This window comes from Lissotriton helveticus, chromosome 3_1, assembly GCF_964261635.1.
Source record: "Lissotriton helveticus chromosome 3_1, aLisHel1.1, whole genome shotgun sequence".
Classification (NCBI taxonomy): Eukaryota; Metazoa; Chordata; class Amphibia; order Caudata; family Salamandridae; genus Lissotriton; species Lissotriton helveticus.
Genome location: NC_136061.1, coordinates 1,488,471,797 through 1,488,497,247, shown reverse-complemented (window position 1 = coordinate 1,488,497,247; position 25,451 = coordinate 1,488,471,797). Strand labels below are relative to the sequence as shown.

At 47.6% G+C, this 25,451-nt stretch overlaps 1 protein-coding gene across 5 annotated transcripts in view; it reads right to left on the bottom strand.

The window, feature by feature from the left end:
* The window catches only part of LOC144823540 (uncharacterized), a 606,829-nt gene that overhangs the window by 482,276 nt on the left and 99,102 nt on the right, over positions 1–25,451 (bottom strand). For 3 of the 5 annotated variants that reach the window (XM_078682143.1, XM_078682146.1, XM_078682145.1), the window contains exon 2: positions 940–1,066. The exons of 1 other annotated variant lie outside the window; for it this stretch is intronic. In XM_078682143.1, the coding sequence (XP_078538269.1) occupies positions 940–1,066 (127 nt within the window). The remainder of the gene's footprint in view (positions 1–939; positions 1,067–25,451) is intronic. One more of the 5 variants, XM_078682144.1, reaches the window with a different exon arrangement.

Sequence of the window (25,451 nt, the reverse complement as noted above, 5' to 3'; positions counted from 1 at the left end):
GGTAAGCAAAATAATGATGAATTAATCCCAGATCCTTGTGACTGGGGAGGATGTTTGCATTATTCAGCACTCCATCCATCATTTGTTCTTTTAACTTTATAAAAGCAGCCCTTTAAGAATCGCAATTTAAAATTCAACTTCACCATACGATGTGGTTTTAAATTGCGATTCCATAGACCACAAACTTGAAAAGTCTCTCTTCACAATTGGGAGTTACACTTCTAAAATGTAATAAGGTAATCTCAGAGAGGTAGAGATAGGCCTAGCAGTAGTGAAAAATGAATTGCAGAGTTTTTCACTAACATGACATATAAAACGTAAAAATACATTGCACCCTGCCCTCTGGGTGGTCTATGGCCTTCCTAAGGGATGGCGTATGTATAAAAATGGAAAGTTTGGGCCTGCAAAAGGTTTATTTTGCCAGGTCGAAATGACAATTTACACTGCACACACAGACTCTGCAATGGTAGGCCTGAGCTATGGTTAGAGGGCGACTTATGTGGATGGCACAGTAAGCGCTGCAGGCCCAATAGTAGCATTTAATTTACAGGCCCTGGGCATCTGTAGTGCACTTTACTAGGGACTTATAAGTAAATTAAATCTGCCAATTGGCGATGAGCCAATATTACCATGTTTTATGAAGAAAGCACATGCACGTTAGTGCAGGTTAACAGTGATAAATGTGCTCAGAGTACGAAGGCCAACAGAAATAAATTCAGCAAAAAGTAGACGTTTGGGGGGCGACGCAGCAGAAAGGGCAAATTTCCAACAAAAACCAAATCATGACTTTTAGTATAATGAATTTTACCAATCAAAGGTTTGTTTGGAAAGGAACAAAGACAGAACATGAAAACACAACTAGATCTCGGAATCCTGGAAAAAGTGAGGTTTTCCGTGTTTGGTAAAATTTGTCAACAATGATCAATAGTATAACATTACCCAATGATATGAGGGCGTGGTGAATTTCTTTCATCACATTCCCGTAAAGCTCCTTCTGCCATTCTTGTAAAAGCTTCCACTCCTCTTCGGAGAAACAGGAAGGAGCTTCATGGAAGGAAACCTGTATCTTGAAAAGAAAATGTGACATTATTTACCGGGCAGCTTTATTCAGAGAACGATTCTACATGTTAACCCCAAATTCAAAATGATCAACCCCGCAAATTACGTCCTCTTCATTTGCACTAAAAAAAAGTCCCATACAGCAGTGGCGGCTGGTGGAGTCTAAAGGTGGCGAGGCGTAAGACCAATTAATGAAATTATGTGAGAGAATGTAGCCAGTGAAACTGGTTTTTCCACTGGGTTTTTTTTTGGGGGGGGAGGGATTCTCTTCCTGAGAATATTTTTAAACCTTGGTTTGAAAAAGTCAAATATCAGGCCAAATAATTTGAAATATGACAACATAAAGAGGTCTTGCAGAACTTTCCAAGGAAAATTCGCAAAATATTTCAACAATTTCTGATTTGGAAATCAAGTGGACACCGGGCTGAAGGAATTGATATCTCCAACTCTAGATCAGAATTGTTTGGAGACAGAGAAACCCATCTAATGGTTTAACTGCACAACGTGTAACCTGAAAACCTGGGATAAATTCCGGCTTCCCTGCTTGACCAAACTGTGTGATCGTTGGGAACTGCCCTATTTCACTATGCCTTCTTGTGCTTTATTATCACGTTTGCGCTTTATTATCACATTTGAGAAAACCTAGAAATACAGTTCAAGATGTGCATTGTACAAAACTTTAATTGTAGATATTTTAATAGACTATGATGTTGCCCCATCTATGATGACAACCTAGGCGAAATATAAGGTGCAGTATAACTGACTTGCTCTTAGGACTATACTGTCATCCTCGTCAGGGCATGAATATTTTATATTTTTGGATTGCACAGCATTAAACTAGGAAACCTGGGATCAATCATGGCTTCCCTGCTTGACAAAACTGTGTGATCCTCGGCAACTGCCTTACTTCACTAGGCTTCTTTTTCTTTTATCATCACACTGAGGTCTGAGGCAACGGTCTTATTTAACTGCCTTTTTAGGTCTCGGCTAGCGTAGGCTGTGCACATGCGCAGTCTCACTGGCGAGATTTAATGACTGAGTAGCGAGGTTAAACCCCGCCCCTCTTCTCCATTGGCTGGCCTCCTAAACGGCAGCCAGCCATTGGAGAAGAGGTCTCAGTTACGTCATTCTTTCCATCTAAGCTCCGTCCTTTTCGGATTGGGGGGCGTGTTTTTTTAGTTTTGTTCTACACTCTTCTCCCTTGGCCGGAATGTAAAAACAACAGTCAAAAACACGCCAGTTGTTTACATTCCAGCCAATGGAGAAGAGGGGAGAAAGAAAAACACGCCCCCCAATCGCAAAAGGACGGGGCGCACAGACATGGCGAGCGCTTGTTTCTCTTTCTTGTTTGTGGCTGCATTTCGTGGTCTGTTGATGTCGGCTGCAGGCGGCGCGGTGAGTATCCCCGCTTAAAAGCATGGCACGTCTGATTGTACGATGCACGTGTCTCGCATTTAATCGGTTTGAGTTAATTTAGTCTGCACGGCTTCTAGCATGGCGGCAAGCGGGGTTTGTAAGTATATCCGTCTTGCAGCATGGGGCGCTTGCATGTTAGTTCTGCTTGCATGTGCGGACATGGGCGGCCGGTGGAGCTGTGAGTATCCCCGCCGTGCACTTAGCAGAATGTCGCAGGCCCCTTGCTCTTTGCTGGGGGATTGGTGGTCGGCCGCCGAGGCTCCTTACCTGGCGGCATGCACCGTCGTCGGTGGTTGGGACGAGATTTATTGGGAATGCGTCTTTGTGTTGCGCAAAGGACACACATGATCGGAGCGAAGGTTCTGTTACATCAAGGTTGCAGGCTAGGTTTGGGACACGTCTGGCACATGGCTAGTACCCGGGATCCGTAATACGGATGTGGGTGTAGATTGGGGTAGCGGAGCCTCACTGTTTCCGGTTTCCGATCAAGGGCTGTTAATGCTGGTCAGCGCACGGTGCAAGGGGGAACTTGCACTTGGTCGCAGCTACCTGCACCCCCCACCTCCCCATTGCTGTATGCCTTTTGTACGGCATATTAGAGGCTGTTAAGCGGCCGAGACATCTTATTATTATGCAGTAGGCCTGGGGGTCCATGGCCTGGTGTGCACAGTCCACCAACGGGCGAAGAAGCAATACCACTATAGGAAAGAGAAAATAATCTGCTGAAAGGGGAACGTTGACCAGGAAGGGATGGAGGCGTACATCTAGTTGAAGTAGAGGAGTAACAAGGCCGGTAAAGAAGACTGAGCCTAGACCAAGAAGAAGAAAGAGGAACTTGTACAGTAAAATACCTTTCATGCAGGCAAGGAGTCTGTCATGCAGCTAGCTAGGACGGGGGAGAACCTGCAGCTAATGGGTGTTTGTGGAAATTAGACATGGCAATAGGGTGGAAGCTGCAGCCAGTGGGAAGGTGGAACCAACCTGCAATCGGGGTTGTACGCCTCTAGGGGCCCGGTCGTGAAGCTTGTTGCAGGGCTCATAGTGTATCTTCTGTGTTTGTTGGTCTGCACTGTCCTCGGGCTAGGGAGCGGCTTGGCAGCACCTTAGCCAGCGGCGGCTATTGTCTGATGGAAACCGATCGCCGCACCACCTGCCACTGTTGGCCGGCCATGCCAGGGAGTGACGATTAATACCTGCCAAGAAGAAAGGACCCTGCCAGAGAGCGGAAGGGTTGACACTGTCTCCTGGGCCTCCCTAGTAAGGGGACCTGTGTGAGACTTGCACTCCATACCAAGACAAGCCTGTTAGTGACAAGGGCCCTTGAGAAACAGGTCCCCTCCAATATGGAACATCTACGGTGCATTACCCAGCCTTTGTCACGTCAGTAAGTGTTTCTCTTTCTTTTTCCCCTGCATTAGCGTCAAGGGATTATCGGTGCAAATGGTCGGCCCAATCCTTTTCTCTCCGGACATGCTTTATGGTACCGCGGGAATATGTATGATTTTCATACTTGTAGAATGCATTGCAACTGGTAATTTCCGAGTGAGATATAGCTCCTTCCTAGAAGTTAGTGCCTGTCTATCTTTTTGCTTTGCCAATCAAAAGAAAACATTGGCAAAGCCAGTAGGCCTCACTGACATAAGAGCTATTGGCTTTGTCAATGTGATTGTTTTAGCCATGTTGTACAGTGTGGCTCTGTGTGTGGCTCTGGCTCTGTGTGTGTGTGGCTGTGTGTGTGTGTGGCTCTGTGTGTGTGTGTGTGTGGCTCTGTGTGTGTGTGGCTCTGTGTGTGTGTGGCTCTGTGTGTGTGTGTGTGGCTCTGTGTGTGTGTGACTCTGTGTGTGTGTGTGTGTGGCATACAAAGTTAATGTTTAGAGGCTATCGCTTATAATAAATACTACTCATTGTAGTATACAGTTTAATGCACTAAAATAAAACAATTTCACATGTTCAAGAAATACATTATTTCCTCGACATGCATAAGTGCTTCAGCGTAGTGTTTTACACTGTTGAGCTCTCCGTGGCAGCAGTGCAATATTTTAATGTACTAAACTTAAATGCTTTATCATGTTAAAGAATTGGTGTATTTCATGCCAAATGTGTTGTTACAGTTGCCCTTACGCTCCTCCCCCCCCCCACACAACCCTCAAATTACCTGCAGAGTCTAGCTTAAAACAGGGCTGGAAAAGCTCTTCCTGAAGCAAACTGAACCAGAGTTATGCCAGGAGGAGACTAGTAAAAGGTCTTTGGGTTACAGACCCTCGATTGGCCTAGACCATGCTGTATCGTGCGCAGAGGTAGTTAAGTGTTAACTGTAATCAAACCAAACGTCACAGAGGCAGCGATGATTGGCATGCAGCCCCCGGGAGTAAAGGCAGAGGCCAAGTCCAATAAAAAGTAGTGGGGGGACTAACCAAGTGAGGCAGTATGCACGTGACATCAAGTGTGGTATCACAGGAAGTAACATCACAAGGAGTGGAATCACGACCCATGACCTCACAAGAAGTGAAATCACAAGAAGTGACACAAGATCTTAAGATCTCACACATACGTTAAGCAGCTCTATCATGACTACATTAGACAAATTTACACGATTAACAAATAAAGCTGATCAGTACTTTAGCCTGTGACTTAATGTCCCTGTGCGAAGGAATTAACATCCCGAAGGAGGATGAAATTTGGTGTCTGACTATCTACAGTAGACAATACACTATGATCTAAAAACTAGCCATGCTGAACTTGGCACCAAGAACAAATAACTGTTTGTGCAGTGCATTAAAAATGCTAGAAACTGCGGATATCAAAACTATAAAATGTTTAAACTACCAAGCATACCGCCATTATATACAGTAGGAATTGTTGTGTGATTATCGATTATCAAAAAAATAGAAATTCAAGAAGCACACTACATCTGGTGTGCTGAGCATGGCTAACAATACTCACTATGAAAGATACAATTATAACTGGATATTTTGGACAGATACTATGGACCATGCTATATTGCCACAAGATGTTTCATCCTAAGAAATTAGTAACTATTGAGACATTTTACATAATTGAGACTCCTAACATCTAGGTAACGAAATCACTTAAAACGTCCATGCTTCTGGTATATTTTGTTGTGATGGACAGTAAGATCTACCATCCTAGACATAGCATTGTCTGCATGGCGAAGAGCAGTCAGCCATCTGTTAACATATGGTAATGGATTCCAAAGAGGCAGAGGAGGACCTATGAGCTCGATCAACATTAGTGAAGAAAGATGCATGACACAGAGACTGTTTCTAATGGGTGACATTATCAAGCTCTGGGTAAAACCTCTTTTGCAGTCCCCTGAAGTCAGCGATGGTATGTTTATTGCCCTCAAAACAAGTCACAGTTGGTGAGGGCAGGGGGAGTGGTTTCCCCTCCCTTTCAGGTTGGAAGGGAGAGAAGGCAGGGATGTCCCCTTTTGCTGCTTATTTGCCCTGGCCATTAACGCCTTAATCGTGGCGGTTTTTCCGGTGCGGGCGTTCTAAAGAGTGGGCGCGGCTCCGTTGGCAGCACTATGGAGGTAGTGCTCCCGTCGCACACAAAGAGTTAAACCACTGGCAGCCTGGATCAGGATTGATGCACAAATGCAGGGGTTTGTATGGGAAAGAATAGTTCTGTATGCCAATGACATGCTTATTTTTTTATCAGACCTTTCACACTAGGGACTCCGCGCATTCCATACACTGAGGATCTCTGGAGATGTTGCGGGACTGTGGATGTGTCATGGACCTCTGGTTTGTGGTTCTACACCAAGGATTCCAGTATTTAGGAATCTATATTACCACTAACGAGACCCCGGGGTTGGGCAATGAATATACAGCCCCAATTAGACAGACTGGTGGATGATTTTAAGCTTTGGAAAACACTCCCCCCCCTATTCCTTTTGGGCAGACAAGCTATTTTTAAAATGGTGTAAGTATCGCATTTGATTTATCATCTTCAGAACTTCTCTTTTCCCCTTGTGGCGTCTTTGTTCTTACGCCTAGAATCGTCATTGCAGAGCTTCTTGTGGAATCATGGTCCACCCTGGATCGCCCTATCCAAATGTTGCAACTCAACCTACGATGGGGGCATATCCACCCGGGATGTAAGATCCTACTATAGGGAAGCTGAACGGATGGTTTAGAACAATTGGTGGTTTCAAGGCATTACAGACCCGACTTACGTAGGGGAGGGGTGAGCGATGGAGACGCTGAAGCTCTCTCACCTGTTGTATGGGTGGAGGATCCCACAGGGGCTCTTCCCGACTATGAGAGAGGTAATTGGTGCTGCAAGGACTCTGAGGCGGCTATGGGTTAGAAGGGACGCATCACCCAGGAGACCCCTCTTTGGGATGGCATGCTCCTGCGCCAGGAGGATGGTGTACAGGGGTTTCAACACTGTGATCTCATTGGTATCTCCAGATAAGGGGATGTGCTCAAGGGGAACTCACTGAAGACCTTTACTGATCTGCAAGAGGAGTTCTAGCTCCAGAAGTCTCTCCAGATGAGTCATGCTCTTCTGCCATACCTGGCTCGCCTAGAGAAGATTCCGGAGTTTACTCTTCTGGAGGGTAAATTACTCCGACGCACATCCCAGATCACAAAGTCTCAGCTATATACCGATCCCTAATTTATTTTATTTATTTATTTATTTTATTTAACTTATAAGGCGCACAGCTACCCGCATTGGGTTTCCCTGCGCCAAGGGACAGATTAAAAGAGGGAAGAGAGAGCAACCGTGAATCATTGCCAAAAGAGCCAAGTCTTGAGTCCTTTGCGGAAACGGGAAAGGTTAGTTTCAGTTTTTAAAACAACGGGCAGGGCATTCCAGAGCTTAGGACCTAGGTGGGAAAATGAGCGGCCGCCCATCTTCACCAACCTAAATCTCGGAGTCACAAAATCACCTTTACCAGAAGATCTAAGGGAACAAGTAGGATGGTAGGCTTGGATGAGTTCTTGTATGTATGTAGGGGTCGTGCCTTGTTTAATCTTAAGATTGTCTAATCAACATTGCCACAGACAACTTCAGTTTGCTTCACAAGACATGGACCCGTGACTTCGGCCCCTTGGAGGATGAAGTCTGGAGTGGCCATTGCTTCACAAATCTGCCTCAGCTCAGATACCTACACAGAGTGTACTACATGAGGGAGAGGCTCTGGAAGAGCGGGCTAATTGAGTCTGAAACATACCTGTGTTGCCAGGGGGCCCGTGGTGATTTCCTGCACACAACCTAGAGTTGCCTTTCCTTGTAGCCTTTCTGAGAGGGGGATTTTGAATGTCTGGAAGGAGTGCTGGAGCAGACACTGCCGCGTACTGTTGAAAATAGAATCGACAAACGTGAACATCACCGGCGCCATCTTGCCTAACAAGAGCCATCGGCCGCACGTAAACGGCATCCATTTTGGGTGCCACGGCCATCTCACGCTTTGCGAGTCACCTACACGCCTCCCTGACTTCGCAATCATCCCCCGCGTGCTGGCAGCCCCCAAGCACACATGCTAGAGTCATAAAGCATCCTCAGCGCGACCCTGCCCCGGAGCCACTTCCCGTGCCGAAACCACATTCCCTTTCATCCTCCCTGCTCGAGCAGGCCCTTTTGATAACCCCCAACCGCATGTGGCCACTCGATCCGGTCCCAGGCTGTAAACCAAGCCTTGCGGACATACTTTATTGCCCCCACACTGCAGGATGTGTTGCACACACGGAGATGCATGATCTTATCATCTACATAACTCTTTGATCTGACTGATCCCACGCATTTACAGTCCCCATTGGAATGTCCGGCTGTGTGATATCAATCATCAATCAAGATCCGGGTGGGGGGACTATCAACTGTTGGGACTCTGTGAGAACCTGCTGGGGCGGGAATTCCAAGGATGTTTGACCACCAATAAACTTACTGTAAACTGTATAGAATGTGGGACCGCGGGGACGTTGTTAGAACACCTCCTGAAGACATTGACTTGTGTCAGGCCTGTTGTGTTCTCTACTGAAGCAATAAACCCGTTCTTGCTTTCCAGATTTTCAGCACCTGTCTCTTTTTTTGGTAAATATCGATATTGGGATTAAAGGCATCCTACGCCGAACAGTCTTTATTATTCGTTAAAGATTGACTGTTTTCCCACAATTTGGCGCCCAACGTACGGCCCATCAGCGACACGTGGGTCCAAGTAGAGAGGTCCTAAGGACGGAGTGAACTACTGCAACGATCGGGAAAAGCTCCTGCCTGAAAGAGACCCTCGTCTGGGGGCCGATCATCCGAACTTCACCAGTTCCGAACGGACCTCTCTCAAGTGACCTACGGTTCTGACTGGAATCCCACAGGAGTGCCGCGGCTAATTACGGAGAAAAGAGGACGATCGGGCGCTGGAAGTGGAAGACGAAGAACTGTCCATACGGTCCGGGTAAGGTCGTGAAAACGACTAGTAGTATGATGATTGATTGTTTGTTATTGAAATACTAGTATTGCGCTTTATTGGTTTGTTTAGCTCGTTAGCTAATTGATATATTGGTTCTCTTTGAGATATTCTCTGTTTGCAAACAACGAAGAGTAGGAATATTTTCTCTCTTTGCAGGCAGTGAAGGATAGGTAGTGCGGACCTTTGTCCACCATTGAGATTTTCATTTGTCCGATTATACGTCATGCCTATCTTCTCCCCACTGATTGGTAATTGGTTCAACCCGGACCGTTTATTAGAGGTTGATCATCCGGCTCCACCGGAAGGCACCCCTAATAAGGACATGTTTATAAAATATGGACTAGTCGCTGTAGCTTACAGTAAGCTATGGCATAAACATACTAAGAAAGATAGGGAAAATCAGTGGCCACTGACGGGATCTTTTGATCCTGCTAAAATAGATGTGCTAGAGATAGCTTTACGTGAAAAGAAAACTATGCCAACTACGCTTGACAACTCCGGCTTATGGCGAAAAGAAACTACGCAACGAAAGAAAAGAGAGGTAGCAAGAGTAGAAAAGGAACTGCGAAAATCAGCTCACCTAGCTGGCAAGAAGTTAAAAGAAGAAATTCTAGAAAGGGAAAAAGTGAGGAAAGAACGAGAGGCGGAGATCTCGGGTCAGTACCCGGTTAGAGCTCCCTCAACTCTTTACCCTGAGCTCCCATCAAAACAAAGGATCGATGATGATCTACTTCTAGGTCCACCAATTATCTATATGCCCCCTCCTTATGCCCCTACCCATCCCCTAGTATAACAGCAAGAACCTCTGAGTACCACTGAAGGTAACGCCAGGGCCCCGGTACCCACGGCCTCCGCGCCGACCGAGCCTCTCGCGACAAATGCCTTATCAGATAACACGCTAAACAGAACGGAAATAAAGGAGTTGGTGAGAATCCCGCGACTCAGTAAAGATGAGCGAGCAGGAATCGATAGAATAGTTAAGACTCTAATCGACAGGAAAGAAACTGAAGAACACTTAATGGACATCTGTAACTCGTACACCGACAATCGCAAACGACACTTCGTCGGGCGCTTTTTGCCACCATATGCTCACAGCGTATGAAGAAAAATATAGCACCAAAGGGTCCGACCGGCTCATAATTCTGTACAGAAAGGTAGACATTGGAGACGAGAGTGAATGTGATATAGCTGAACTATTCTCCCAAACGTTGGAAATATTTCGCCACCTTATGGAACAAGGACAGACAGGCAAAGAAGCGGTATCAACTATAACAGAACCCCCGATAGACAGAGTAGATAGCATGATGCCCATCAAGGAAGCCGCCCCCTATTGGGTCCCCCCTAGAGGACAAGGAACGCATGAAGATATAAATCACCAAGACGCTAAAGGAAGGGTGGTCTATAATTGGGTATATCAGCCCTGGGATAGACAGGACATTTTGACATTTCGAAAATCCCTGCCAGACTTACGAAAGAACCCTACTGCGTTCTACACAGAGTTAGGCACAGCCCTAGGATCGACGATCATGACGCTAGCCGACATCGACTTGTTCTTTGGGTTATGTCTGTCAGCCGATGTTTGGAAACAAATTAGAAAGGTAGACCACTCAGATCTGTTCTGACATACCTGGGGACAACTAGACGAACTGGATAAGCAACAACACCCTGGACAGAAACCCTTAAAAGCGATATTAGACTTCCTGGACAAAATAGTGCAGAAAGTGAAAACATTAGTCCCTGAGAAAAAGATAGACTAGTCTATCGTGACAGCTTGCCGCCAAAAGCCGCAGGAAGATGTGTCAGAGTTCTTCTCTCAGTTCGAGACAGTGTTCTCCGACTATAGTGGACAAGACATGTCCACTGCAACTGGACACTACTTGTTCGTACAGAACTATGTCAAAGGTTTATTACCAGAACTCTCACAGAAATTACAGACTAGTGAGAGTAGTTGGGCGGCTTCTAAACCAGCAGCCATCCTCCAGATGGCCCAGTACTATGAGCACCAGAAAAACGAGAACGAAAGGCCAATGAAAAGAAAAAGAAAGACTTAAAGGAAAGAGTCATGATCGCATAGCTAGAAGGTGTAAATTCAGGAAGGGAACAGTACAAAGGAGGATATCAACAAAATACCCCCAACGCGCCACCACCTAGGAATAATCTGCCTGCCCCATACAACGGACGCCGAGACTTAGGGGAAGATCAGTGTGCATTTTGTAAAGGGTTTGGACACTGGAAATCCCAATGCCCGATCCTAGCAGAGATAAAATAGAGACAAAGGCACGAGAGAAGTAGCGTATGGGCCGAGAGGTAGAGGACGAGGAAGAGGGCACACAAACGACATTAGCGAAGAAAGGCCAGGTAGGACGAATGCTTTTGACCGTCCCTGACAGAACCAATATCAGCAATCGGACTACGACAACACGTACGACTTTGCATAGGACAGCCAAGGGCAAGGGAGGGATCCAGTCGAGCTCTATGTTGATCAGCAAGGGCCCTTATGTTACCGCAAAGGTCCTGGGCACAGAGTCGCCATTTTTGGTAGACACAGGAGCAACACGTAGTGCACTATCCAAACGACTGATTCCAAGGGCACCCTTGTCTGGCTCACATGTGACCTCAATAGGATTCGATGGTACACCCTCCACTAACCCTTTGTCCAGACCAATCCCTTTTAATCTAGAAAACAACATCACTGACACGACATTCCTTCTCTCTTGCAACACCCCAGATGCCATTATGGGCCTCGACTTGCTGAAGCACTCCCGTGCAACTATCCGATGTTCCCCGGACGGAGTGCGAGTCATTTTATATGACAATAACCCACAACAGAGAGATAGTCCACCCAACACATGTATCCCATTTCCACAGCAGACGCATCCCTACTGGACACTCTACCCTCACTCTTATGGGCTAGGGCTGACTCGGACGTAGGACAGATGATGATTGACCCAGTACATGTGACAATTCGACAGGACGCGATTTTGCCAAAGATACCGCAGTACAAAATATCGCCAGAGGGAGAGAGAGCACTCATAGATATCATTCACTCACTTGTAGAGGCAGCGGTGGTGGAAAAGGTGGTGAGCAACATTTGTAACAGTCCTATTCTGACGATCATAAAGAAGCAAGGAGAGGGGGACGGAAAAGCCTACCGCTTTATCATTGATCTAAGGGAGGTGAACAAGATCGTAGTGCCCCAATACCCAGTCATGTCTGACATCACCACCATTTTGACCCTTATCCCATCCAGTGCCTCCGTTTTTACTGTAATCGACCTCAAGAACGCATTCTTTTCCATACCCATTCATTATTACAACCGCTACCTTTTTGGATTTACACTCAGATCCCGCTCATTCAGATTTTGTAAAGCACCACAGGGGTACACAGAAAGTCCAAGCATCTATAGCCAGGCACTAAAACGACAGCTGGATGCCATACAATTGCCAGACGGGGTAGCACTGATACAATACGTAGACGACATCTTGCTAGCAGCAGACACCACTCCCATAGCAATTACTGCCACCCTTCAATTACTGCACTTTCTTGCTGAGAACGGTCACAAGGTCTCCCGCAAGAAACTACAATTCTGCCAATCCCAAGTGACGTATTTAGGACACCTCTTGTCAAAGGAAGGAAGGACGCTCACACCAGACAGGATCCAGACCATTCTTGACACTCCTGTTCCCAAAACCCAGAAACACGTCTGCACACTGATTGGCCTCACCTCTTTCTGCCGACAACGGTTACCGAATTTTAGCCTCATTGTCAAACCCCTTCTCTCCCTCCTAGCCAAAGACACACCCTTTCCACTCCCTTGGACACCCGAATGTCAGTATGCGTTCAAAGAATTACGAGATGCCCTTTGCTCAGCACCCGTTCTAGAAACACCGGACTACTCCAAACCATTATCCCTCTACACGCACGAAAGGGAGGGATGCGCATTATCTGTTCTGACACAAGCAATTGGCCACAAGCAACGCCCCTGTGCGTATTTCTCCACCACCCTTGACCCGGTAGCCAGAGCACTGCCCGCGTGTTTACGCGCTGTAGCAGCTGCAGCAGTTTCCATTCGACAGAGCGAGGGAATAGTGTTCTCCAACCCCATCACAGTGCTAGTACCACATGCAGTTAACACATTGCTGAATCAGACTAAGACACAACATTTAACGAGTGCCCGACTGACTGGATACGAACTGACCCTGTTAGCACCACACATTACGCTGAAACGATGTTCCACCCTCAATCCGGCCACATTGCTGCCTCTTCCTCAAAGCGACCCCAATATGACTTTACTACACGACTGCATTAAGCTCACTGATGAACAGACTAAGAGTAGAGTTGACCTGAGAGACACTGCCTTTCCAGAACCAGACGGGGAACTATGGGTAGACGGCTCATGTCTCAAACTCCCTGATGGCACTACCTCAGCAGCATACGCTGTAACCACAGCCCAAACTGTTGTAGAGACTGCTCGCATTACCCAACGATCTGCACAAGTAGCCGAGCTGATCGCCCTTACTCGAGCATGTGTCCTAGCAGCTGGCACGACAGTCAACATATACACCGATAGCCAATATGCCTTTGGGGTAGTTCATCATTTCGGGCTCCTTTGGAGGGAAAGAGGGTTCCTGACGTCACACGGCACACCCATCCTACATGGAGATCTAGTCTCTGTATTGACAGAAGCAGTACTCCTACCCAAGCAGCTAGCAGTGATCAAGTGCCAGGCTCATAAGAAGGTGACCAACCTTATTGGACAGGGAAACGCTCTAGCAAACATTACCGCTCGAACCACAGCACAAGACAGAACAACGACACGCATGTATGTGTCCAGGTCACAAGCAGAACACTGGACTGACACTAGGACGACTATAAGAGACATACAAAACATACAAACGACAGGCACACAGAGTGAACTGACAGAATGGGCACGGGTGGGACTGAAAGATGAGGAAGGCTGCTGGAGAACAAAAGACGGTGACAAATGGTTGTTACCAAATGCATATCTGATCCCCATACTGACCATGGCACACCTACCCGCACACATAGGATCTGCCCCCATGATCGAGCTAATCACGAGAGTATGGCACAACAGCAAGATTGCTGACTCGGCAAAACGTTTGGTACAACAATACATGGTGTGCCTACATCACAACCCAGGGAAGGGGACAGCAGTACCACGGAGAGGGTTTGGAGTCTCCGATCACCCCATTGAAGTCCTCCAAATAGACTACGTACAGTTAGAAAGGTGCCATGGTCTCAAATACGTTCTAGTCATTGTGTGTGCATTTAGCAAATGGGTGGAAGCATACCCCACTCAAGACAATACCGCTACGGCTACAGCTAAGGTGTTGTTGAAAGAATTCTTCCCTAGGTACGGCCTTTGTCGAATTTTATGGAGCGACAATGGCCCCCATTTTGTAGCGGAAGTAATCCAAGGCATCCTGAAGGGCTTAGGGGAGAAACAAAAATTCCACGCTGTCTTTCACCCCCAATCAGCAGGCCTAGTAGAACGGCACAATGCCACGTTAAAACTGAAACTTGCGAAAATAGTTGCCACCACTGGGTTAAAATGGCCCGACGCACTCCCACTGGCATTGCTATCAATGCGCTCCACCCCAACCAAGCATAGATTGACACCCTACGAAGTGGTTTTCGGCCGGCCAATGAATGTTTGGGCAGCACCAAAACCATCCACCATTAATGATGTCCCGGACATACTAATGTCTGATTACCTGAATAACCTTACCACCGAATTAACACTTATCCAACAACAGGTGCTGCATGCCATTCCGGACGTGTCCAGGGGCCCAGGACATGATATCAAACCAGGCGACTTCATCCTCATAAAGAATTTCCAGAGGTCGGAGAGTCTGCAACCCAGGTGGACGGGCCCCTGGCAGGTCCTCATCACCACCCGAACTGCCCTTTGAGTGGAAGTAAAGAAAAACTGGCTGCATGCCCACCACGGTCGACGGATTTCACCAACCCTGACAACCAGCGAGGAAGTGGACGTCCAAGAAGAGCTCCTGATCAAAGACCGACCAGCCTGAACTGTTACCCACAAAAAGAGACACTCGAACTGGCAGAGTATCCCGACCCTACTGTACCATCCAAGAAAGGGTACATCCTGAGGTCGACAAGAGGAGGGCGTTTCGACACGCAGACCACTAACTAAGTCAAAAGTCTCTGATCGGTAGCCAACACTACAAAGGCTACCAGGAGATACGCTAGACAAAGTATGTGGTCCTGTGAGTCATCAAGCCCCTTGAAGGTGATGGAAGATCCCGGACGACCGAAAAACCATCGCGACAACACCAAGGCTGCCAAAGTTCACAGTATAAAGACAATTGCACTCATAGCAGTATCACTCACAAGCCTCCTACTAATGGTAACAGTATGGATCATCGAAGAAAGTGCTCCCGCTCATCGAACATTTATGCCCACTGTGTAACCCACCACTGAAAAAGAACACTATCTGGTGTCATTATCACCACGCCTCCGAGAACAACGCAGAGAGTTCTGGAATAACTCTTTCGTCCAACTGCTGCACCAGCACAATCTTGTTGCAAATGCTACGAACTGTTGGGTCTGTGGACTGCTACCACATGCCACTGAACACTCCATTCCTTTCATTCCTTCACCTTACTCTGTACATGGGTCCTGCCTTGCCTGGTTAATTCTGCTACAAGAAAGCTACAGAGACAATGTCACATCTGATGGAACAATAAAAAATTCTACAACGAGTTCTGGCTGAACAAAACTGGAAGAACAGCTGTTCCCTTTTGCCCCCCCACTTCAAATGTGACCTTCCCAATGGACATTCCTGCAAAAGAACGAGTGGAAATGCAAGTGTTCAATAATCCAGCCAGACCCACCTTCTCCTTTCTAAAGAAAAGAACAACTGCCACCACAACTGTGGCCCTATCTGTGGTGAACGTCTCAGGTCTTGTTTGCATTGAAGGCCATGGGACGAAAAATGTGGGCCACAGTACTTGTCGCATTACCAGGACTCTACATACCACCGACCCCCCTTCATTTCTTGCATCACCAAACATGTACTTCATCTGTGGTACTAAAGCCTACACCTGGCTCCCAAAAGGCTGGGGGGGGCACTTGCTACATTGCCTTTGTTCTGCCTTCGACCTACACTGCCCCTGCTGGGCATCACAGAGAAAACGGTGCGGAGACCTCGATCAAGCAGACTCGGCTGCATCCCAGTTTCTGGATGCAGTTAAAGGCCTTGTTCCATTTTGGGGTCCGATGGCAAACAGCCGGGCCATTCGACCACTATCTCAGGCAGTTGAGATAGCTTTGAACGTGACAGCTGGCATCCTCATCAACAACACCGCCGAACTTCAAGCGGTCCGCCTCATGACTTTGCAAAAGCATCTTGTATTAGATGTAGTACTGGCAGACCGCGGAGGAGCATGTCACATCATCGGTGCCAGCTGTTGCACCTTCGTTCCTGATAGTTCACCTTCCATTTATAAGGCAATTGAACATTTGCACAGACTCACATCAGAGATCCATCAAGAACAAGAGACTTGGACACTTGGAAGCTGGTTTGGGGGGATATTAAAAGAGTGGGGATGGAAAGTATTGATGATCCTCTTGATTCCAGTATTTATAATATGTGCCTGCTGCCTGGGGATACACTGCATACCTCCTCTGAGTTCTCTATGTACATACTCCTTGTGTCCCAGAACTCTAGACTCACACACAGCCCGGATAAATGTAATACACCATACAGAGATATAGGACATTATGGGGATTGAAATAGACTAGCAAGATGTCTTGGGAATGTTCAAAGGGAGGACAGTTAAAAATAGAATCGACAAACGTGAACATCACTGGCGCCATCTTGCCTAACAAGAGCCATCGGCCGCACGTAAACGGCATCCATTTTAGGTGCCACGGCCATCTCACGCTTTGCGAGTCACCTACACGTCTCCCTGACTTCGCAATCATCCCCCGCGCGCTGGCAGCCCCCAAGCACACATGCTAGAGTCCTAAAGCATCCTCAGCGCGACCCTGCCCCGGAGCCACTTCCCGTGCCGAACCCACATGCCCTTTCATCCTCCCCGCTCGGGCAGGCCCTTTTGATAACCCCCAACCGCATGTGGCCACTCGATCCGGTCCCAGGCTGTAAACCATGCCTTGCGGACATACTTTATTGCCCCCACACTGCAGGACGTGTTGCACACACAGAGATGCATGATCTTATCATCTACATCTGACCGATCCCACGCATTTACAGTCCCCATTGGAATGTCTGGCTGTGTGATATCAATCATCAATCAAGATCCGGGTGGGGGGACTATCAACTGTTGGGACTCTGTGAGAACCTGCTGGGGGCGGGAATTCCAAGGATGTTTGACCACCAATAAACTTACTGTAAACTGTATATAATTTGGGACCGCAGAGGCGTTGTTAGAACACCTCCTGAAGACATTGACTTGTGTCAGGCCTGTTGTGTTCTCTACTGAAGCAATAAACCCGTTCTTGCTTTCCAGATTCCCAGCGCCTGTCGCTTTATTTGGTAAATATCAATATTGGGATTAAAGGCGTCCTACGCCGAACAGTCTTGATTATTCGTTAAAGATTGGCTGTTTTCCCACAGTACCACATTTCTGATGACATTGACAGGACATTTATAGGTGGGTCCTCCCAGGCTTTGAGAAATCTTCTCGCCTATTCACTATGGCAAGTCAAATTTATTCAGGGCGAGCTATATTTAGGGCCTACTTGCCAATTCTGGCGTACTGACAAAGAACAGGTGTTCTGTTCACTTAGAAAGTGAAGGAGCAATAAAGATGCCTTTAAATCTTATGTTTTTTCTTGTCACATTTGCTCTGTGTATAGAGACAGAGGTCAGAAGTCAGTTAACATCTTGTTACAAATACTTCTCTTTCTCGGACTGCAGAGTTCTAGAGTTTTGTAAAGTGAACTGACTGACGTGCTGTACGAAAAGTGTGAAATGAAGGCAGTGGGATGTCAGGATTTTTTTATAACACACATTCAAATACCTAATAAGTGAACTGTACCAACATTTCAAAATATATTTCAGTATTTATGAAAGCCCATTTTTTGAAAATTCTTAGTGTCAGTCAGTCAATCCACTTTATTCGATTAATTAAAATCATAAAAGTACAATACAAAACACAAAACACAGGACAACAATTATATAATCCTTTCAGTACGAATGGTCGTCATAAAAATGTATACAATTTCTACACGAGAGCGAGAGGTGCTCCAGGCCCCTTCTGACATACTGAAGGAATTCAATCATTACTATTCCGGGCTATATACTTCTCGTGTAGCGCCGTCGCAAGAAGATCTCGCAGATTATTTAGATGAAATCGGACTGGCGTGGTTTAATGATGGGGCCCGTAAATATATGGAGCTACCCATTACGGTGGAGGACGTGAAGCAAGTTATAGGCGCTATGCCGGGATATAAAGCCCCTGGGGCAGATGGTCTAACGGCGGCCTTTTACAAAGAGTATGTAGATATATTGGCACCTAGGCTGCTGCAAATGTATCTAGAAGCCGTGGAGACAGGGAAATTACCGCCAACACTACGCGAAGCCACCATTATCACCCTCTTGAAGCCAGACAAGGATCCAACCAGAGCTGATTCATACCGCCCTCTCTCCCTTATCAATCTAGACGGGAAGATATATGCAAAATTAATAGCGAATAGGTTACAACCTATGTTACCACAAATTGCACTAACGGACCAGTCGGGTTTTATACCGGGCCGCTCCACAGCCCACAACCTGCGCACCATTTTTGGGGTACTCTGTTATTTGGCGCCCCACGTACAGGCCGTGGAAGCTCTACTCGACGCCACAAAAGCGTTTGATTCTTTAGAGTGGAAGTTCCTCTTTACTTTATTCTCTTGCATGGGGTTCAGCCTACTCTTCATCAAGCAAATTCAAGTCCTCTACACAGAACCGTCCGCCAGAGTCCGGGTATTGCCACTGAGCCGCTCGCAGCGAAGCTTCGGCAACTTCATACAGACAAAAGTATAGGCTTTACCACGAGGGGCATCCTTGTCTCAATGTACGCAGATGATATCACCATTTTCCTGACCAACCCCCATTAAAACTTTGATATCCTAATGCATGAATTCATCAGATATGGAGGGCTGACAGGAATTCAGATAAATTGGGCCAAATCGACTATGTTGCCATTGACTGATGAAACCACGCCATTTACCTCGGAGTTCCCGATCCAATGGGTAGACAGCGAGGTGCGCTATTTGGGCATTCGTATAAGTAGGACATTGCAGGACCTATGGACGGCTAATTATGGCAGGGTTATTGACTGGCTGGAAATTAAGATAGCGAGATGGAGGGGTCTCCCCCTGTCCCTGACGGGACGAATAGCCATAGTCAAGATGGTAGTCGTCCCCAAATTCCTTTATATGTTTGTGAATATCCCTATGCCGCTAAATCAGCATTTCTTCAAGCGCTTGCGCACCAATATTTTGGATTTGATATGGGCTGGCAAACAACCCCGCATTTCATGGAGGGTGTTGACCCTACCTTTTACGCAGGGAGGTCTAGCGCTCCTGATTTTGAGCTATACGCGTATAGCTCTGAGGCCCAATTTTCACATTTTTGGCAACATCCTACCCCTTATCAGCCCCATGTGGCTATTGAAATTGACAGGGTTGCACCACTTCCACTCAATACAGCCGTCTAACAGCCCTACAAACGCCCGAGGAAAGAAATTGACACAGTTGAAAGTGTACGCTGGGCCTGGGAAAATATCGCTAAGAGCGTACATCAAGAGGTACTATACGCCCCATCTATGACACTGAGCGGCAATCCACTGATTAGCCCCCTATTGTATAAAGCTGTATCGCTCAGGGCAAATGCACATGAGTTACATAAAGGCAGTGACCTCTATCCAGCCGGAGAATTTTTAACGATACAAGGCATGTGCAACTCACAAACCCCAACCGCCTCGGACATGCTACTTTACTTTCAGCTGAGAGCTGCATGCAAAGCTACATACAAGACCTTCCCACATGAGCCCCCCATGTTGCATGCGCTAGAAAACATACTGTCTAACCCTTCGCCCCGCAAGCTCATCACACGAATCTACAGCACAACACAGAGAGAATCCCCAATCACCCGCACTACTTCCCGGGAAGCGTGAGAGGCCGAGGCAGAATTAACCATTACAGAGGATCAATGGCTGTATTGTTGCTCCCAGTTAGAATACTTGTCACCCAATTACCGACTAAGGCTTATTATACATTTTAACTATCTACACCGCCTATACCGCACTCTGACACAAATACATCGTATGGGTCTCAGGGAGGATGCAGGATGTTGGCGCTGTGGTGCGCCAGAAGCCACATTTACACATACGGCCTGGCTTTGCCCTCCTGTGGCATGTTATTGGCAGGATATCTTTAAACACATTGGGAATATCACAGGGGATGCACTGGAGGGTTCAGCTATGCTTACTATGTTTGGATATGTGCGACATGTCCCGGTGGAAAGCCGCAAACTTACCGCAATGCTGCTGCAGGTGGCCATCCACTGGAGGAAACAAAGGCCGCCGAAAGTGGCGGATTGGATAAGGGCCGTTACATACTGTAAAGACCAATTGGAGTTGTTCTGGGAACAGATGCCTAGCAGATCCAGGCCAGTAGATATATGGGCCCCATTCACTGAATGGCTACGATTGGGGGGTGTCGATCATCAATCCGAATAGGGGAAGATGATGGTTGGGTACTGGTACGTCCATACGCGAGGGCGGCTATGCCGCGACAGAGTTGACACCTGACGATGGTCCTATCGGTGCTGTGGAAAGCACCTCCGCACGTTAGATGGCGCCATGTCTGAACTCTGAGACGACAAGGGGGGAGGGAGTAGAAGGGTTTTCTTTGGTTCTAAGTCCTAATTTGTGTAACTCTATTTTGGCGTAATGTTGATTTGTTATAAATATGTGCTGATTTATCACTACGGATTGCCTAAATGTATCACGATACCTGCACCTGAGGTGGTTATGGAAATGTAAGCACTGAATCATTTCTGAATGATAGCAGCCGGCCTCCGGGTTATAGGCGAAAGGCAGTGTTCATCTTGAATTTTCAATAAAACCTTTTAAAAAAATAAAAAATAAAAACACCTCCGGGAAAAGAACATTCCCTTTTCTTGGGATCACCCGTTTCGCCTAATCTTCAAATATCAGACCAAGCTCCTGCAGATTAGGCCCTTGGAGGAAGCGTATGACACCTTGGGTCTCGAGAGGGGCCCAGCCACGGTGGGGGATGACAAGCCAACTCCTCGAAGACGGCATCACTCCTCCGACTGGCAACGGGTCGGGAAACCACCACCATGCTCCAAACTTGACCTGGCTGCTAGCAAACTAGAAAGAGAGGTGGTCCTTTCATCAGTGACACAAGTTACAGAGCACCCGGAATCCCCTTGATCTCCCTGATTCGTGGCATCCAATTGGGTTCACTAACTGGCGCCGGAGGGATGGAAAAGCCGAACGTGAGTAGTGGTCGGCCATCCCCTGACATCGGAGTGGTAAGAGTGTATTAACTGTTGTGCTGACTGTTTACTTACCACGTCCCTCTGGACAGTGATCACCAAGACAAACACTGGTCATATTTCCTGGTTTACCCCTTTCCTACTCATTGCTTAGTTATTATTGTTTGGGGATGGGGTTTCTTTGGGGTTATTTTGGGGCCTTGCATCAGTTCATAAGCAGGAATGACAGGCGATTAGACCGCGCTGGCTAGCCTTCGCTTCACTAGTGCCATTTAGGCTTGCGCGCATGCTCAGCTTCTCCCCTCCTAGCTTTACGATAGGTAGGGATTTGAAAGTCGTTAGTCCGAATGTCCGAGGGTTGAACAACCCAGTGAAACGTGCAGCAATACACTCACTCCTGGAGAATGCTAATAGAGATATCTGCCTGCTCCAGGAGATCCACCTCCTAGCTAAAGATACCAAGCACATGCGTGATAAGCGATTTCCCCAGCAATTCTGGTCCTCTGGGCTGTCCAAGAAGAATGGTGTAGCGATTCTGTTCAGCGCGCGATCTCAATGTAAAGTTGTCTCAACACTGGCCGAAGTTAAAGGTAGACTCCTGGCCGTTAGGGTACAGTTGGGGATGCACACCTTACAATAGGGTCCTTATATGCACCTAATGAACGGCAATTCCTACGCCTTGCCTTGTCCAAGGTCCTTGCCTCCCCTGATGCGGCGCTTTTGGTCAGAGGAGACTTAAATGTTGTAATGGATCGGGACCTGGATAGATCGGGACAGAGATCACACCAAACAGGAGCACTTTCACAGGCTGAGAAGCAGTGATTGGAGTACTGTGGGCTGTGCGACGTGTGGCGAATACAACACTCAAACGAGAGCGACTATACCTATTTCCCTGCAGCGCACAAAACATACGCACGACTTGATAACGTGTTAGCCTCCTCATCCCTTATAACTAGCTTACACTCCGCAGACATCACCCCCGCTCTCTCTCAGACCATGCCCTCATTTCCGTGCTTCTACAGGCGCGGTGCTCACGCTCAGCCCCCCCGGGCTGCAGACTTCGTGAATCCCTCCTCCACTCAGAAGAGGTCACTAAGCGGATTCGAGATACTACAGTACACTATTTCTATGACAATGACCAGGGGGCTACACCCCTTGCGGGGGTTTGGGAGGCTCTGAAGTTGGTAGTGTGGGGAGAGGTTTTTTTTCTAGTTTTTTTTTTCTTTCAAAAACCTTTATTTACTTATCAGGCATTTCACAGAATATACAGCCTACTACATAGCGTTCGGCAGCGGGTCTTTGCAACTCGGCTGAGCTGCCCAGTCTTATCTTACACAGCCATTTAGCCGACATCCCGGAGGTCCGGCGGCGTATCAATGAAGTTTCGTAGTAGCGGCTCCGCAATCACGTAGTGTGGGGAGAGTTCCTTGCGGTTGCCGCATCATTCTCAGCCCTACGCAGAGAGAAGCGCGCGGAGTTAGAAAGGGAGGTAGGAGAACTGGAGGCGTTCCATAAATGGACGGGAGCTCTGAGGGTGTGGAGGGAATTAGAAAACCGATGGCGGATGCTGAAATATCTGGACCTAGACAGGGCAGAGCATGCTCTTCTGAGGCTGCGACACAAATTCTATCTCAGCTGTGATAAGTGTGGGAAAATGCTAGCCCACAGACTACAGGCGCAAACACAGATGTCCGCCATTCATTCCTTACGGGATCAGGAGGGGATGGAACACACCACGGATGTGCGTATCGTCGACTCATTTTGCAATTTTTACCGATGCCTGTATGCAGATCGGGACGTTCCTTTGCACGACCCAGACGTATGGATTTTCTCCCATACCCAAGCCTACAGCTGATAACCTGGACTCAGCCATTCGCATAGAGGAGGTAATATCAGCGATTTTGAGGTTAAAAATAGCTAAGTCACCGGGGCCGGATGGCTTTCCGGGCATTTTTTATAAAACGTTTTGTGTGGAGCTAGCTCCCTTTTTAACGCGAATTTTTAACTCTTTCCTAGACACGGGGGAAGTGACGCCTACAATGTCGGAAGCGTCGATTTCTGTTGTACTGAAACCCGGGAAAGAGCCCAGAGAATGCGGGTTATACCGGCCCATTTTGATTCTTAACATCGATGCAAAGTTGTTTGCAGGCATCTTAGCTTCACGCCTTAACCCCCTTATGGCTGATATGTTAGACCTGGACCAATCGGGTTTTATACCTACTAGACAAGGGAGTGACAATTCTAAAAGACTGGAGCACCTCATTGACCTCGCACATCGCTCGCGAACACAGGCCCTCCTGCTCTCAATAGACGCGGAAAAGGCCTTTGATCGCATTGACTGGGAGTACTTGTTTGCGGTGTTGCGTGCATATGGCTTCGGAGACAACTTTATTCTATGGGTTTGTTGTTTATACGCTTCCCCGAAGGCCTCAGTGCTGGTTAATGGATGTAAATTAGCCCTCTTCCCTATCGCCCGGGGAACCCGCCCGGGCTGTACCCTATCCCCACTTTTATTTGCACTCTATATGGAGCCATTCGCCCAGCGGATGCGGTCAAATCCTGACATCGTTGGTATCAAATTTGGAGCTGACGTACATAAAATCAGCATGTATGCCCACAACATAATTCTTTCGCTCACTCATCCTCGGCTGACTCTGCAGTCCCTGACTAGTGAACTTACTACCTTTGGGAAAGTTGCAGGGCTCAAGGTCAATTTCGCGAAGTCGCAGATTCTCAATATCTCAGTACCGGAGAGTTCTAGATATACAACAAGACTTTGCCTTCCACTGGGCGTCCACAGACATTACCTACCTCGGCCTTCGATTAACCTCGTCAATCGATAAAACCGTCTCCCTCAACTACTCTTTGCTGCTGGAACAAAACGACCAAGGCGCTGGCCGCCTGGTCGCGCCTCAAGCTGGCATGGTACGGGAGTACAGCGGCGGTGAAGATGACAGTGCTCCCACGCATTCTTTACATTTTCCAAATGTTACCATTGTCCCCATCGCCGGGCACAACAAAGAAATTGCAGGGCTCCTCAATAAGTTTATATGGGAGGGTAAGAAACCTTGTCTCTCGCTTGCACACATTACTTCCTTGAAAACACAGGGAGGGTTAGGCTTCCTGTTGGTGGGCGCTCACTACCAAGCGGCATGCCTCCGCTACATTGTTCAATGGAATAGGCCCCTATCCAGTAAACACTGGAACTTCATGGACCAATCAGTGGCCGGACAGAACATATGGTGGGAACTGTGGCTCCCACGCAAACATAGAGCATGGGGGCTATACTCGTCACCGGTTACCTCCCCGGTGCCTAAGGTATGGGATCGGTTAGCGGGCCCGAAGGGTTGGACCACTTTCCTTCTCCCATGTCCCCTATTGTAGACAACCCCAACTTTCAGCCGGGGCGAAAGTCTCCGGTTTTTCACTGCTGGAGGGAAGAGGGATGCAAGAGTGAGGGCTCCCTTTTTGATACCAAAGGTTTGATCCCTTTTGCCCGCTGCGTAAAGACTACGACTTACCGGCCTCTGATGCATTCCACTACCAACAAGTCGCACACTGGGTTACACGAGCTGCGAATTTGGCCCTAATGTCCCGTCCCCTTACTCCTTTTGAAAAATGGCTGGTTTGCGAAAAGGATGATCATAAACTCATATCCAAACTTTATGCCATGATTACTACCCGCCCGAAGGGGCACCGTAAACAAGCGCAAGTGTGGTGGGAGACTGAACTGGGGAGGTCTTTATCGTTTAAAGAGCAGGATCACATCTTATATCAAGCACACCACACTGCCTACAACAGAGCAGGAGCGGAATCGGCATATAAAGTGGTTACAAACTAGTATTACACACCGGCGCGCGTTCACTGCTGGGACAAGTCCAAGACAGACCTCTATTGGCAGGGGTGTGGCTTAACAGGTACCCTAGTTCACTTACTCTGGCACTGCCCGAAGCTGGTGCGTTACTGGTCAGCGGTCATTGATGATATCGATGCAGCATTTCGGGTTGCATTGCCGCGGGCTCC